Source organism: Lipotes vexillifer, unplaced genomic scaffold (genome assembly GCF_000442215.2).
Source record: "Lipotes vexillifer unplaced genomic scaffold, Lipotes_vexillifer_v1.1 scaffold247, whole genome shotgun sequence".
Taxonomy (NCBI): domain Eukaryota; kingdom Metazoa; phylum Chordata; class Mammalia; order Artiodactyla; family Lipotidae; genus Lipotes; species Lipotes vexillifer.
This window is the reverse complement of record NW_006794161.1, coordinates 3,555,120-3,572,790: the sequence shown is the minus strand read 5'-3', so window position 1 is coordinate 3,572,790 and position 17,671 is coordinate 3,555,120. Positions and strand designations below refer to the sequence as shown.

Sequence of the window (17,671 nt, the reverse complement as noted above, 5' to 3'; positions counted from 1 at the left end):
GAAAGAGAAACAATGACATTTTATCTCTTTTTTGGTCTCCTGGAATGACAGCAATCTTAGCATCAATTGAAGCATTGATCTGCCCTTCAGGAAATATTTACATTTCAGTGGATAGAAACTTGGACTGATAGAAGAATGGTTTTTCTGAAGACTATTTATAGTACTAATAATGATTTTTTATTGGATTGAGCATCTCTCTGTCACCAGTGCTATCTTGATTGGAAATAGAGATTCAAAATTTCAATAATAAATGCACCAAGGTCATACTAAAAAAAGTGGATGTGGATTTTAGTTAGTAAAATTAAATGGATTTATGTAAAATTTGTTGTATCTCTTCTCTCATCATAGGAGTTATCCGCTTATTTTCCTAGAAAATTATTTGTCCTTAATACTTAAAATTTTATAGGATTGTATGTGCTATACCAGGAAGAACAGCACTCATTTATGTACAGTTGTGAGAAAACTTGAATTTCAGAGTCCTTGTAATAAAACTGTTTAAGAAACTATGTGGGCTGTTTACAGTTGGCTCAAGTCCATATACATTAGGGTCCATGAGTAGGAGAAACCACAGCATCAAGCTGAAGGTGAGTGCCATATTTGCACTATATTCTGCAGATGCCCTAATAACTTGATGGGTTTGATTTGGTCCTCTTAAAATTGAAGGACTATTACAATTGAGCTTACATCTATTTAAAGAAAACTTTAACTTTAAGAAACTTTAAGGGTTTCTTCAATAGATAGAAAATTAGCTTTGTTTCGATTTAAAAGCACAACAGCAAAATATGATAGCAAATGTTAAAACAGAACTGCTGCTCTGGAATATGACTGTGGATGATCTCACTAGATGAATTAAATGAAATAAGAGTCCAGGTGCAGCTCAGGGGATATGGGTTTGGTAAAGATGTCATTCAGAACGCAGGATGAGGCAGTGGGAGTGGTCAGTGACTGGGTAATTCAGCACTTCGGACAGTTCCCAAGTGCACTGCTTCCTTCCAGGTACTTAGAGTACTTAACCTTTAGATTACCAAACCTACTTATTTAATTCTACCTCGCAGTGTCACATTTATACCTGCATGTGACCTTAATCCCAAAGGAATTGTCTGCATTCATCCACAGAGCTCTGTGGTCTGTGTTTCACATGAAGCCTACATCTTCAGTCCTGACAGGAAGGTTCATGGTGTTCTTCCTGTTACTTGAGGTTATGTCAGGCTTGTCACTAGGCCTTGTTATATTAACTGAATTTTCAACCTGACTGAATATGAAAAGATGAAGATGAGGTCATCCAAGTCATGGAAGAGTCTTTACTAACACCTGATGGTCCATTAGAGTCAAGTTCTCTGGGCCATTTACATGCAGAGCCATTCAGCAGCTGTTGTATAACCAACTGAAATGAGGTGCTCATACTAGATGGGGGGTTGGTGATGCAGAAAAAGCCTTTTAAGAATCTGCTAAAATTCTGCCTAGCGCCATGTGGCCTAACTGTAGAAGGTAACACAAGCATATTAAGGCCTTCCTTGCAGCCTCTGGTAATAAGAGAACTGTTCTTCTGGAGCAAGGACTTTGGGCCGGTTTCTAAGAAGCAGAACTACAATTGAGGATAGTCTATCTCGTTTCTAATCAAAGGACAAATTCCAGATTAAAATTAGAATTATTGACAACAAGACAGAAGTATATACATACATATATCAGTCTTAAGGATCCTACATGGTTAACAGGTCTGTGACCTTAATGCTCAGAGGAACTCAATTTCTTTTTAATTTCTTTAGTGGATTCACAGATATCAGAAATGAATTTTCTAGCCTGGCTGAGAGCTCTAAAGAGTACTGAGAAAGCATGAGAATGATCTAGCAAGGAGGAGGAAGGAGAACAATGGCCCAAAACACTGCAGAAGGGAGAACATATAACAGAGAAACTGGTATTTTATTATTTTATGAGAGAGTGATACCACGAAAGTTTGACAAATATTAAAAGCTCTGAGGTCCTTCTTTATCTAGTTGAGTAGTACATGATTGTTACTCTGTATATTCTGAAAGCACCAACAGCAGAAAAGGCATTCCCTAGGCTTCCTTGATGAATAACACATGAATAACACAAATGACTCAGGTAGCTCTGAGTCTGGAGCTAGTGATTAATACTGAAGGAACAGCAGTGATTTTTATTAGAATGCAATTCTACTGGTTCCTCAGCTGTAACTGTTGGAAAATCTGAAGATTCTGAGATTTGAGAAGGCTCCCTAGGTGTCCACCCAGATGGTTATGCGACCTGAGAAAAGAGCTTCTTATTTATCCAAGTACACAGTATGTATTTGTAAATAATAGTAGTGATTCCCCAAAGTCATATGTGTAAATCAGCCTTATTATTCAAAGATCAGCTCTATGCATGCTTGGGCGATTAACAATTTGGCACCAATTTAGCCAACTCTACTCTCAGTGCTGAAAAAACGTCTGAAGAAGATTCAAGATAACCCACCCTGACTCACAAAACTTGGTTATGTTTGTATGGTTTCAGGATATTTCCCTCAAAATTTAAATGAAACCTAAAATTTAAGCTAGGCTTTATTTTTAAATATTGATATTAAACTTCATGACATCTAGTTTATCATGAGAATGCAGGAAATTTAACATGAACATTGGATTTAATTTTTTCACTTTCCATACAGTTAATACAATCTTTATTTAACAAAGAAAAAAAAAGAAAGGAAAGGTCTTATTTGTTAATCATACTACTCTTGGAATGCTCGTGGATATTAAGGCATTTGTTCTTTGCTACATAAATATGACATTTAAATATGGTAACTAAATACAAGGCATTATTATTAGCAGACATGAAAACTAATGAATGCCACTAAATCATGTCGCAAAGCCCACAGGAAAACATACTACAAAATTTACTGTTAATTTACTCTGACTTGTTTGATATCATTATTTTCTATGATTTTTAAGTTATTTTTCATATATAATTTAAGGCAGCTTATATGATCAACACAGCTTTTTTATTTAACTGCTATGCATAAAACATAAGCAACAAAAATATATTGCATAGCACAGAGAATTATAGGCATTATCTTATAATAACTTTTAATGGAGTATAATGTATAAAAATACTGAATCACTATGCTGTGAAAACCTGAAACTAATATAATACTGTAAATCAACTATACTTCAATAAAAAATAAATATAATATTTTCAATCAATCTTCACTATCATTCATTTTTGACAATTAGAAGAAGAAACAACACTCATATAAAACCATTTTCTTTTCGTGGGTATTTTTGCCTATTTCCTATGAATGTGGAAATAAGCAACTAAATGTCTGACCCATAACTTAGGCACGTGTGTCAGCCTAAATTGCCTTAGGAGTGTGAAGTAAAAAGAGATTTTAATACTTCTAACAACTTAAAAATACTGAGTTCTTAAATAACTATAGTCCACTGGACCTCTACAAGTAAATGAAGGAGGAAGAGGAGGGCCAACTGTTACAAACCCAGTTTAGTTGCTCATGGTAGACCTCTGATATTTGATGGGCTAAGCAGCAATGCATATGAGTTTTGTTTTTATTATCACTATTAATTGCAGTTCAGTTAAAACCAGATTCATCTTTGGTTGTAATAATACATATAAATATAGTTTACACATACAGTAACTGTGACATAGGAATAAAGGTCTTATTTTCTACTGTTTTTTAGTTATATTACTTTAAAATTTCATTATACAGACAGGTCTGTAACTTCATTAGACATAAACTACATACATGTAGATGTTACTTGAACATATACATGCAAGCATGTTATTTATTTGTATTTTTCAGTGCTATCATTTCTCCTTTTATGGATAAGACTACTGAGGTTCAGAGATACTTACCGGGTCACTTAATATTCATAGTGGGTAAGTAGTAAAGCCAGGTTTGGAATTGAAGCAGATTCTGGCTTAGGTTACAGTGCTTCTTCCACTGAATCATACGTCCCACCTTCAAGGTTTTAATTTCATTTGTTCGTGTTTGACACGGGCACACAAGGAAACCCGTGGTAGAGCTTTGGAGTTCATCCACAGATCATATTTTCCTACACCATCATTTTGCATGAGAGGCAAGTGAAGGCAAGTGAAGTGAAGTAACCGGAGAAAACTACACAGAGGTAGTGACCGGACTGGAACTCAAGCCCTGTGCTCTTTAGATGCTACCTAGAGATGAAGATAATTTATCTGGAAGATCACAGCTTAGCCTCAGGATATCCTGATCACAAGGATACTTCAGTGGGTATGTACATACACATTTCTCTTGGCATCTTAAGAGTAGAATTAACTCAGATATATTTTAATTTTTCTTTACAAAATACACTTCTAAAGTGACCTCATTAAAGCTCTCAAACCAAAACAACAGCACATTAGTAATCTGGTGCTCTAATGAATTTCAGACAAAGGAGAAAAATGTGATGCAATGAGAAATAAATTCAGCAGTAGAGCTGTGCTTACCTTCATAAGTCCCACTTTCTAGGAGAGCACCACTTTTCTCCAATTCCATAAAATCTTCAACAGTGATGAAAATATAGTCCACTCCAGGAACCTCACCCTCCTTATGTGGCCTTGTGGTGCCTGAATAAGGAAAATTAAAAACAAAAGAAAGACTCTAAGTGATTTGTTGCTGAACTTTAGAAATACCACCATACTTCTGAATATTCAATAACACTTGTTTGTACATCCTGAGAGTTGGCAGTTTGCATTTGTCCTTTTGTTTGTTTGGAAACAGAAAGTAGCAGGGGGTTAAGATTAAAGTAAACATACAAAGCATTTTTCTTCATCAAGTTTATAAAGAGTTCATTGCCATGGAATGTGGCTGCAAAGGTTTTTCAGTGAAAAATGCAGACCATTGTGCCCTTTTTTGAAGAGGTGGCTTGAATATTGGGCCAGGAGTCTGCTAGCTCAGGAATTTACATATCTCTCTTCCATGAATAGACTTCTATTGTTCTGTAGAGTGCTTTGCTATGACATAAAATACAATGGAAAATAGAAATGTTAGCAAAATGTCAATTTACCTTTATATTTTCATGATCTGTTCCTTTATGGGGGGGAGGTTGTTGCCATTTGTTAATTTTGTGCCAAATAATAGCTTATATTTGATTTAAAGGATAAGAAAAGCTTTATTATTACTTAAAATTAAATTAAATAATAATTAGAATTGAGCAATAATTATAATTAAATTAGTATTGTTAGTAATATAGCATCCTTCCTCCCTCCTTCTCTCCCTCCCTCTTTCGTTCCCCCTCCCTCCCTTCCTTCCTTCCTTCCTTCCTTTTCTTTCTTTCTTCCTTTCTTCCTTTCTTTCATTCATTACTGCCTTTAATTCTGACTGAATTGGGAGGTGACACACTCCAAGGGGTTACTGCATGGGTCCACCACTCTTGTTTCCTGCATCACCTATAGAGTAAACAGCTTCTGTGACCAGGGTGACAGGAATAGCAGCCTGTGGCTCAGTACAGCTCGACTGGAGAAGTCAGTCTCTCAGACCTGCTATCCAGTTTGTGAGGTGGGAACCAAAACAGAGACATATTAAAGGCTGTGGGTTTGTTTTCTGGAATACTTCCTTCCCTGAACATGCCTTAAGCTTCTTTTCTTTTTCTATGCCACCTCCATAAGACATTTTGCATGTCAGATTGGAATTTTCGTAATGCATACATGCAAACAGTATGCAGAAGTACATAGAAGGCAAATGTGTAAACAAAGTATTAGTACACTGGCAGGCTTATTCACATGTATACTATCGTCCATATTCTCTATAAACTAAACAAAAAGTATTTCAAACCCTTAAATTTATTTTCACTCTCCAAAATCTTTATCAACTAGGCCATGTAATAGCCAGTCAGTTCTCCTTTTAGTCTATTAGGATCAAATCTGGACTGCAAATGAGAGGCCTAAACTAATATCAGAATATACAATGTGTTAGGAAAATTCATTTTTGGTAAAAATGATTAATTTCCATTGAAAACATTTTTTAAAATTTGAAGGCATTATGTTTTAAAATTAAAATTTACAACCTTCTTTGGGGGTTGCAAAACAATTTTTTCCCCATAGTCATGTTTAATGACTTGCCCCTGAATTTGTTATTTTATTTTGTTTAACGGAGTCACATTTTATAATATTCCCTACTGCTTTTAATGTTATAAAATATAAACCTCCCACACCTAGTATGCATAATGTTGTCAAATTAATGTTTCTATGAGAACCTTAACTTTCAATATCCTGACTATTATATGCTTAACCCTTGTGAATTAAAAGCACATTAACATGGTTTTTGGCAATCAATTTGTTTTTCTGTTTCTTTAGAACACACTCTAATCATTAAGAAAAATCACATAACACAGTTTCAATTTTCCTTCCTAATTTATCTGCATATTTCAGAAGCTACATGCTTTGATTAATTAACTGCTTGCAGTGCAGTAATGCATTCCCAGCACAATGTGAGCATAAGACCACAAGCTTAAGGGCAATTTCCAGGGCTGCTGACTTGACTAGAGTGACTCGCCTGCACCAAATTCTAGTGAACGTGTTTGGGGATGCGCTCTTCTTGGAAGGACCATGAGTACTTTGGTTCACTGGTTGTTTTTCCATCTATGTCTTACATCCCAGGCCAATGTGATTGACTTTTTGCCTTAGGGATTCAGCCTCCCCTGTGGCTGCATCAGTGTCACCTGTTGCTGTTGACCTGCTTGTTGCTGGCTGCCTATTTGGACTGCGGGTTCGCCTACCTCACTGTTGCTTGAAGAAGTTCTACACTACAATCTTAAAAGCGGCATTTCCCATCTTTGACATCAATCTCCCATCCTTTTCTCTCATTCTGTTCTTCTTTCTAATTATAACCTCCAGTCTCCTGATGGCTCCCAATTTCCATGATGTTCCCCATATTTGACTTCATTTGCCTTTCTACTAAGGGACTGGGAATCTAAAATGTCTTCTTTCCCTCAGTTCATCTTCACCATTTTCCACATCTTAACAAGCCTCCAAGCTCCCTACTGGCTATTTCATTCAGAGACTGCAGCTGCTATAGAAAACCATGAACTTTCACTGACAAAGTACCCTACAAATTTAGGCTTTCTAATGTTAGTTTTGCTGCTGTTGTTGGACGAGTTTTTGTTTATTCATTTTGGTTTTTTTTAATTGAAGTAGAGTTGGATTTACTATGTTGTGCCAATCTCTGCTGTACAGCAAAGTGACTCAGTTTTACAGAGACACTCTTTTTAAAAATTCTTTTCCATTACGGTTTATCCCAGGAGACTGGATATAGTTCCCTGTACTATACGGTAGGACCCTGTTGTTTATGCATTCTAAATGTAATAGTTTGCATCTACCAATTCCAAATTCCCAGTCCATGCCTCTCCCTCCCCCCTCTAATGTTAGCTTGATTCAACTGATGCATGGCAATCCTTTTAATAAGTGTCTTCTTCCCTCTTTGACCCACCATGTTCTAATACTCAAGGGCTTTGACTTTTCAGCAGAAGACATTAGCTCATTCTCTTTCTGGTAATATATGAGATACTCTGAATTAAAATTCCTTAAAGTTTCCTAATTTCTACCTCCTTCACCTGCATTATCTTCATCCTTAATTGTAATCATCCATCCATCTTGCTAAAGCTAAGCCCTTCTCCTCTACTTTCTTTCAAAGTCTAGTTTTCATTTTTTATCAGTTATACAGATATTTTAAAGATTCTACACTTCTACAAGGTTTGTTATTCTACAACTCTATGTTATTTTTTTTTTAAGTAGACTGTCATCACACAGCCCCACACACACACACCTTTCATTTTATCCAGCGGTAAACGCTTTTAAATCTTTTAGCTGATTCTTTTGTTTTACCTTCATGTCTTTAAATAATTTATCAATACTTATGATGGCTCTTGGGTTTTTTTTGTTTTTTTTTTTTTAGTCACTATTGATTTCTTGGTAAAGAAAATGAAGATTTAGCTCTTTTTGCCCAGACTTCTTCACATCACTTCCTCCTTTTTCCCTTCTCCCATTCTCCCAGTAGAACAAACTTGTGTTAGATTACTATTTAACATTTATAATACTAATACTATGTAAATCTATTTCCAGCAGAACCGTGTACTGTGATGATTAATTTTCCATTCTTGTGTAATTTTTTGTTTACTCTAAATTTAATGTTTTAATTTCCAAATTTCCACATATTGATCAATAATTCAATTAATTAACCCTCTCCTTGGATAAACAAATCTCCTCTCAGAATATACAAATATATTTGATATTTTGTCAAGTTTATCCTACTGAAGAAATTTCTCCTGGAGCCTTCTGACCTGCTCCAATCCGGACTGTGTTGGCCTACCACACAGCTGCCATTGTGGGATCACCTTTTGCCATCATCCTGGGATTCACCTTGCCTCTTCCCTGTGTTGTAACCCCTCTTTCCCAGATCCCATATCTCTTTTGGTAGTCCATTCCCTTATTTTGGCAGAACACAACTGTCAGAAACTTTCTGTCAAAAGTTGCGTGGGAGCTACATTTTTGAGACTTTGCATGTATGAAAATGTCTTTATTCAACCCTCACGGGTAGCAAATCTGACTTGGCATTTCAGGAAAATATAATGAAAACATATTATTTCCATCCTGTTCCTCTGTTAATGTCACCACCACTCTTCCTGTCATGTATGCCCTGAAACTTTCCCTCAGGGTCACATTTGAGGTCTCCCTCATTCTTTTATTCCCTCTCCAAATACCTGGCAAATTCTACGCCCTGCAACTCTACAATGTCATCCTTCTCTTCTGCACTATCTCTGCTCCAACACTGCCCTCCTGGACTAATAAATGGCTACGTCACTGGTGTGCCTGCCTCCCCCTCTTAGTTTATCATTTCACTACCCGATTAGCCCTGGTACAGCATGAGGCTGATCACATACCCTCTCCAAAGGGCTTATCTACCCAATCTCTAGTCAAGAAACTTGGCTGAAAAAAGGAGAGGAAAATACTGTGAGTTAAAAAAGAGTCAAAAGAGGCTGATTCTATTATTGACAATAAAGGCAACTCTCATGATACGCCAGGTTATAGAGTCTCTTTAGAGGGACCTGCCTTGATGGAACATGTGAGAGGACATAATATAAGAATTTTCTGCTTCAGAAATATTTTCCTTCCTGTCCTGCCATGTGACAATCTCCTTTCTTTTTTTTTTTTATTTTTTTTATTTTTTTTTTATTTTTATTTATTTATTTATTTATTTATGGCTGTGCTGGGTCTTCATTTCTGTGCATGGGCTTTCTCTAGTTGTGGCAAGTGGGGGTCACTCTTCATTGCGGTGCGCAGGCCCCTCACCATCGCGGCCTCCGTTGTTGCGGAGCACAGGCTCCAGACGCGCAGGCTCAGTAATTGTGGCTCACGGGCCCAGTTGCTCCATGGCATGTGGGATCTTCCCAGACCAGGGCTCGAACCCGTGTCGTCTGCATTGGCAGGCAGATTCTCGACCACTGCGCCACCAGGGAAGCCCCTCCTTTCCTTTTAACCTAAATTTTCCACCATTGGAATTACTCTTCAGTTTAGCCAAAATAGAAACTACCTTTAAAACATATGCTATAGTAGATAGGAATGTGATCCATGGAATCAAACTGTCTGAGCTTGTTGATGCTATCAGCAATATCTTGGGGGAAGGTTCTTCATCTCTATAAACTCTAGTTTTCTTACCTGTAAAATGGGAATAATACTAGTGGCATATTTAAAAAGTTAATTTGAAGAAGAAATGAGATGACCCATATACTTAAAACAATGTCTGGAAAATTTTAGGCACTCAGAAAGGATTATATGTACTCTTAAGGATTAAGTACTCTTATCTGAAAGAACAGAGATGACATCATGGATAGTTGTTGTTTTTTCCTCATGAACTTTTAAGATTTTTTTTTTTTGGATGTGAACCATTTTTAAAGTCTTTATTGAATTTGTTACAATGTTGCTTCTGCTTTATGTTTTGTTTTTTTAGCCGCCAGGTATGGGGGATCTTAGCTCTCCGACCAGGGATTGAACCCGCACCCCCTGCATTGGAAGACGAACTCTTAACCACTGAACCGCCAGGGAAGTCCCCCCAGGAATTCTTGCCAAAAATATTAATTGAGCACATATTATGTGATATTCAAGCACTATTCAAGATACCTGGTATATATCTTTGAAGAACACAGAATAGAATCCTTTCTTTCATGAAACTTACATTCTAATGAGAAGAGACAGAGAATAAACAAAGAAATTTTTTTTCTAAGTTATATAGTATTCTGTAAATCTTATAAATTAACGTAAATCAAATCACTAGCACCTATGCACTATTCTGTGGGTCAATTACTGAGATTTTTAACTGTTAGCTTAGACAATACAGAGCAAAAGTGTGAAGAGAAAGACTGTAAAGGACCTGAAGGCAAGCAGAGATCTGCAATACTTATGGGCCGCAGGCTTCAGAGGAGTGAACGACAGCTTGGCTAGAGACCTCTGGGAATCAACAGGAGTTCGACAAAGAGCCTGGTTATATTTTAAAAAGAATCACTAAATTCCTAGAGAGAAACTTCACTTATTTCACGTACTGCTTGGTCTAGCTTAAGTCAAATGACTTATACACTGGTGTCCAAATACATGTATTTTTGAATTTCCAAGGTTATTTTTATAGGGTTGATAAATATGACAGTGCATGGTGGGTTCTGATGACTGGCAAATGTGCACACACATAGACACATATATATCACCCCTCATTTTTAAAGGAAGAAGGTGGAAGGCATCGTGTGGCAAAAAGATTCTTAGAACTGAAATTCAGAACATCTGCTTTTTATTTTTGTTTTAATATTTTAGATATGTGATTCTGGGTTAAAACAACCTTTAGTTGATCATCAGTTTTCTTATTATGCAGTGAGGTAAATACTGGATATAAAAGGGTATTATGAAAAGTAAAAACATGAGCACGATTGCATTCCTCCTTAGTAATATTAATACACTACTAAGAATAATACAATTCTAACAAACATCATTGATGGTATGTTACTGTTGGAATCTTTAAAGTTTCAAGTGAATTAATTTCATTAAGGTTAAAATTTCTTAAGAAGAAAAAGTTCTTATGCCTAAAGATACAGATTTCCCCTTTTTATTGTCTGGGTATAAAGAAACACTGAGATAGAAATCCATTTCCTTTGATTACACACTAAAATGTGGGACACAATGATTTAGTCACTATTTAGGAGGACCCTCTGCCTTTTGTTAGACAGATACTTAAGGCCAGTAGAGCTTATGGACTAGATTGCAAGAAGTTTTTTTACCCTTTGCTGAATCATTTGAAAAGTGTGAAAGTGCTCATAAAACTTGATTAGTGGATTATTTAATTTTACCTTCAGGTATAGAACCTTCAACAAGACTCACAAAGTAAGATTTTAGATCTATGTGCCCGGGAAGAAAAGATATTAGTTGGGGGGCTTCTCTGATGGCACAGTGGTTGAGAGTCCGCCTGCGGATGCAGGGAACACGGGTTCGTGCCCTGGTCTGGGAGGATCCCACATGCTGCAGAGCGGCTGGGCCCATAAGCCATGGCCGCTGAGCCTGCGCATCCGGAGTCTGTGCTCCGCAACGGGAGAGGCCACAACAGTGAGAGGCCCACGTACCGCAAAAAAAAAAAAAAAGAAAGATATTAGTTGGTCTTAAATCAGTTGCCACCAGAAGAAGAAAGCAATTGGCTGAAGAAAGAGAAAGCAACTGGTGATCTATGAACACCCCTTTGAAAAGAAATACAATTCTAAAAATAAGGCAAATAATATGAAATGTAATGAAGTGTTGTACAATGGTAATTTATAGCTAAAGGTAATTAATATGTAGACTGGAGAAATAGTTGAATTTCCTGAAGCAGTTACCTTATTTTTATGCTGAAATAATTATAGCTACTTCCCTACCTCAAAAGATTATGAATAGAGAGATGACAGGGAAGCAAGACTCAGCAGTAATAACAAGTAATCACGCAGCATTAGGAACAGGGTGGAAGCTAGGGAGAATAAAAGAAGAAATACAGATGATTCGTCACATAGCTAAAGCTAAAGCTCACCTTCTTTTACTGCTCTTCTATATTTAGTTGGCGCTTCCCTAAGTGGTGTTTAGAAATGTCCAAAATAAATTTTATTATCCAAATTATGGTTTATGTATTTCATTCTTTACTATGTCTTCCTGACCACTCATCCAAAGAAAAAAATAAAAGGAATGGAAATGGAGGAAATGGTACTAAATTAAGTCTTTATCTCCTATTGCTTCTTTTCTTTAAAAAAAACAACTTACTCAATAATTGCTAAATTAAGTACAGCATGAATAACACCTCCTTCATGAGTTAAGGAAAGCATAAGGTACTTGTGCTCAAAAGACATGTTCTGAAGAGAAGGAATTTGCTCCCAAATGGCTAGCTTATTATTGATGCATAGTGAAAGCACATGAAAGTCACTTGTCATTTTGTTACCGTGGCAACTGGGGGGTGCCAATGGATTTTTTATTATTATTATTCTACCTTTTAAATGAAGGAACATTTCTCCTTTTGCCTTAGGAAAAAAAGAGCATGACGTTGGTGGTAAATGTAACCCTAAGGCACATTTCCCCTCAGCCTTCTGATAGTTCCTAATTTTAGTAAAATGCTTAAAAAACAGTCATTGGCTTACAAGACAGCATTACTACCTAGATGACAGTCAGTCCAGTCATCTACTGTGATCTTTTTTTTTTTTTTTTTAACGGTACGTGGGCCTCTCACTGTTGTGGCCTCTCCCGTTGCGGAGCACAGGCTCCGGACGCGCAGGATCAGCAGCCATGGCTCACGGGCCCAGCCGCTCCGCGGCATGTGGGATCTTCCCAGACCGGGGCACGAACCCGCATCCCCGGCATCGGCAGGCGGACCCTCAGCCACTGCGCCACCAGGGAAGCCCTACTATGATCTATTTTGATGTGCTTAAAATCCCACAGTGCCCATTGCATCACAGGCAGATGGGTCACTGTGTGAGAATCTGAGAAACTGGATACTTTTCTTGTGCATGTTTCTGAATATATATTTTTCTTTATTCCTGGTGTTTCTCAACTGCAAGCTGGAGAAAATAAATCTTGACCACTAGGGTGACTTCCTCTGGATTCAACCTTAACTTACTATTAGATTCCTGAAGATACTTCTTTAGTTTGTCACTTACTCATTAGCAAGTGTGAACACCATCACAGATTTGTGTACTTCCAATAAAAACATTCAGGGGATTCCTTGGCCAATGGCTCTCATCAATTTTTACCTAATCAGCCTAGGCCTTGGGTTTTATTATACTCACTTTCAATCATACAAATTCCAGAAGTATGATTTTATATAGACACAGAGCTAAAGCAAGCAAAGTAAATAATATAGTTTGGGCCACTGATTCCCATGTGATAGAGATTATAAAGCAATGTGAGATTTATACATTTCATATCAACTGATGGGGGAGGATTGGGTTAAGGTCAGAAAGGAAAACATACAATTCAAGTCAATTAATCACCTATTAGGTTTTTTATTGAATTATTTATTGCCTCAATAAAACACTATGAATGCTTTATAAAATATTGAAGACAAATCCATTTGCAAAACACCAGTAGTAACTTTGACTTATTTTCTTAACAGTGCATTGTTCTAAACCTCAGGAATTATTTTAAAACTCTCTTATCCCCTAAAACAGGATACTGTTAATTAGTGTTTAAAGCTGAAATGACATATACTAGTAATGTTACATATCTTTCAGACACTGAGACTTTTTTGAAGAAGAAATCTCTCCTTGAATATCTCTAGATATAAAGGTTCAGACTAATGTCCCACATGGCACCAATTACTGTTTTATATCTTAACAGTTTGGATTGAGGCAGCATAATACCCAAATGGATGGTTCTTAAAATGTTGGATGCATCAGAACTACAGGGAGGCTTGTTAAACACAGATTGTTGGGTATCACATCTGGAGTTTCTGATTCAGTGCTCTTGGGTGGGGCCTGAGAATCTTCATTTCTAAAAAGTTCCCAGGTGATATTGATGCTTCTAGTCCAGGGATAACAATTTGAGAATCACTGCTCTAACCTCACTCATATCTCAGGGAACCCAAACTAAAAGCCATGTTTTAAATGTCATTGTTAATTTAACCACAACACCTCACAAAGCATGTGGTTCATGACTTGTCATTGGCCCTAGAGTAATCTACAGCTGTGTACTGGGTTCAGAGGAAACAATTCATTAGTCGTTTGTTGGTGTAGAGGTGAATAGAGTCGTGAGAGGTACGCTGGAAAACCAAAGTACTCTCTTATGCTACTGCACATTCCTTTTTCATAGTTCTCTTAGAAGTTAAATGAATTTGGAAAATAACTGACAAATCTCCATTTATGTTTGCTTATAAATAACTTTCATTATTATCTGAAGTAATACAAAGTATCTTGGTCCTATGTGTGCAACAATATGGCTTAAATTCTGAAAGACAAAGGTGGCTTGAATGTTGCTCACCAGCAATGACAAATATGGCAAGAAAAAACAAGCATCTAATACAGAAAATCTCTTGCACTAAGAAAAACTGTGGTGGATTGAAAAAAAAAAAAAAAAACCTAGAAGACACAAATGAAAAATCTGTGGACCTCCACCAAGTAAGAAAAAATAACACCTCATTATTTCCCTATGCCAAGGTATCTGATTCACTAAATCATAAATTATAGTTTGTCTACAACTATACTAATCAGACTAAATCAGGGGATGAGCAGCATACATTGTGGAATCAGTACCCATAAGGCTCTTGGTTGGAACAAATTATTTAGACAAACATATCCTTTCATCAGTTCTATGATTCCACTCATAGAGTTATGCCCCAGCTATAAAAACCAGAGAAGATAAGGGTTAGAGGTGAGAAATGTCATCCAAAAATCAAAGTTTATCTTATTGACCTTTGTCATTTGAACTCAAAACCCATGGCACTAAGTAAGAAAGACAGGCAATGTTTCGGGGTGATCATTGCTGAATTGGATACTTGCATATACATTTCCAATTTTAAGGCTTCTACACTAAATGATCATACTTAATTACTGACAGTAACAAGTCATTGTTGACAGCCCACACACTGAGGAAGAGCTGGGGCAAAGTGAATGATACCCTAATTGCATATCATTTGAATCATTACAGCTTTGATGACAAAGAATTAGTAAACTAAATAACCACTCCTTCACAACAAAATCCATCTCCTCTACCCAACAGATTGTTGAGGAAACTTTAGCTGCACAAATTACTTTCTCCAGCAAAATTCTGTCTTTACCTCACTCACATTCACAGTCTAGAATAATCCATTACTCACAGATACAGAGAAATGACTAGGTAAAATGACACACCCAAGGAAAATCAGATTCCTAGACAACTATGTACTTGGCTTTTTGATCCATTCTCACAATATATAATAAACCTAACTCCAGGATAAAGGAACACTGTACCTTCACTGATAAAACACAGTAGTAAACCATAATCTTAATAGTATTAAATTGACTATTAATTTCCTGATTTTTCAAGATAATAGAAGATGAATGCCCCTTTTGTTACCAATTAATTCTACTTTGAACTTTTTATTTTAGTTTTCCAATATTTAATTTAGATATATTCTATATCTGACATTCTATAGGACTAATAAAAAGAGATTTTGATTCCCTAATTTATTATTCAATAGATAATGTTTCAAAATTACATACTGAGCTAAAAAAAGGAAACATCCGTCATGACTTTTTATAGAAACAATATATATATTTAGTTTGAAGCTTTTATACTTTCTTCATGTAAAATTAATCTGGGCCAGAACTAAACTGTGCAGATACCACCAGTCCTCTGAGCAATGTACTCTACTCTTTGACCTTCATTGCATAGAAGGTTTAGTGAATCAGAGTTTTATCATTTCACATCTATTAGAATCTTTCAATGACATTAACTTTTAGTATCACCGTATGTCTCTACAGCATTCTATTGATATATTCTGAAATGCCCGAGGTAGATCATAGAATACAGAGTCTACAGAATACCAAAAAATCCAGACGAAGGTAAGAAGACAGTTAACTAATCAGGGATTTTAAAATATTGAAATGCTTGTCAGATTATATGGCACAAATCATGTATTTGAGTGATCAATTTTTATTTATTGAGGTTCTCAAGTATACACATGTCAAATAATTAGCAAAACGAAAAAAGAAGAAGGGTGGGCGAGCCATTAAACGTTGAGCTGTGTGGCCCAGCTCCCATTTAAGAAGCAGGGAAAAAGGAGAAAAGTGACTTGATCAAATAAAATAATCAGCATTCCAAGAAAAAAGAAAACACAAGTACCTTGATATTTTTCCTTTTTTTTTAGCCAAAAGACAATTTTATGCCTCTGAATGTTAAACAAAAAGGGTGGGGGGAAGAGGCAGAGTACTGTTTCTGCCTTTCTAAGACCTAAACATCAGACACGCAGCCATCAACAACCTAGCCTAGATCTATGTGACCTTTAGGTTTGACGGGCAGCAGGACTCAGTTTCTATGCAATTGTCATAAGCTCCCAGAACCTCTTGTCTTCTTTCCGGGCCACTGTGCTCACTTCTTGATTGGACAACAAATTAAAAGTGATACAAGGTAATGTGTATAGTGAACTGTCACATATTCATTTTGTGACTTTGTTGGAAATATTTACATAAAAATATCAGAATAAAACCACATGGTAACAAATATCTTTGGCTTTATAGACTCTCAAATCATGTTTCTGAGGGTTGCAATTATCATGAGAGAGTAAGAGAAGCATGAATTGTAAAATACAAAATAAAATTTTAAGGACATTTCAAAAGAATGCTATTGAAGGTACTTCTGGCACAAGATATTGAATTAAATAGTGAATTATCAAAATAAATATTAGATTCTTTAGAGAGAATATTTGTAATTTTAGATAAATCCTTACCTCTTTTATAGAGAATAAAAAAACAAGGCTAACTGCCAGGATTAATTGAGATAAAGTACAGAAAAAGAGATGAGAACACCGTCAATGCAAGAGTTGACTCAGAAACCTCCCCAAAGTAGCATGATGGCTGGAGAGCTAACACTTCTCTGGCTTTCAAACCCAAAGTATTAAGTACTGTCCTTTAGAAGAAGGGCTAAAGAGTCTGGTATATGAGACAACTAGAAAGGCAATGCCTCCAAACTGCACTGCAGGGCATTAATGAATCCATATCAAAATCAACATTGTTTGTAGGTTTAACATCCAAGAACAAAGTTAAGTAGCTCTTTATCTCTCCAAACAGTTAAACTCCAATTGTCCCTTTGGAATAGGGATTGGCAAACGTTTTCTAAAAGGGTCAGATAGTAATGACCTAGGCTTTGCCAGGCATAAGTCTCTGTGGTATCTACTAAAATCTGTCATTTTAGGTGTGAGCAGCCACAGGTAATACATAAAGGAATGAGCATGGCTGTTTTCCAATAAAACTTTATTTACAAGACAGTAGGCTGTATCTGACCTGCAAGCTCTCTTGCCCATGCATTAGGTCTTTTGACCCTTTGTGCCTTGATGCTCTTGTCTCCTCGACCTGTACTTGTAAACCAACAAGATGCAACTCAAATGCCGGCATTTGAGTGCACCACCTCAATATAGAGAAAAATATGACCATTTCTGATGGTGTGATCAGCATTAAGTGTAACATTTCAC

The 17,671-nt window shown here is 36.4% G+C and overlaps 1 protein-coding gene across 1 annotated transcript in view; it reads right to left on the bottom strand.

Moving 5' to 3' along the window:
- The window catches only part of LOC103083447 (membrane-associated guanylate kinase, WW and PDZ domain-containing protein 2-like), a 288,742-nt gene that overhangs the window by 126,201 nt on the left and 144,870 nt on the right, over positions 1-17,671 (bottom strand). The window contains exon 2 of the mRNA XM_007467045.1: positions 4,471-4,590. Coding sequence (XP_007467107.1) covers positions 4,471-4,519 — 49 coding nt within the window. The 5' untranslated portion in view covers positions 4,520-4,590. The remainder of the gene's footprint in view (positions 1-4,470; positions 4,591-17,671) is intronic.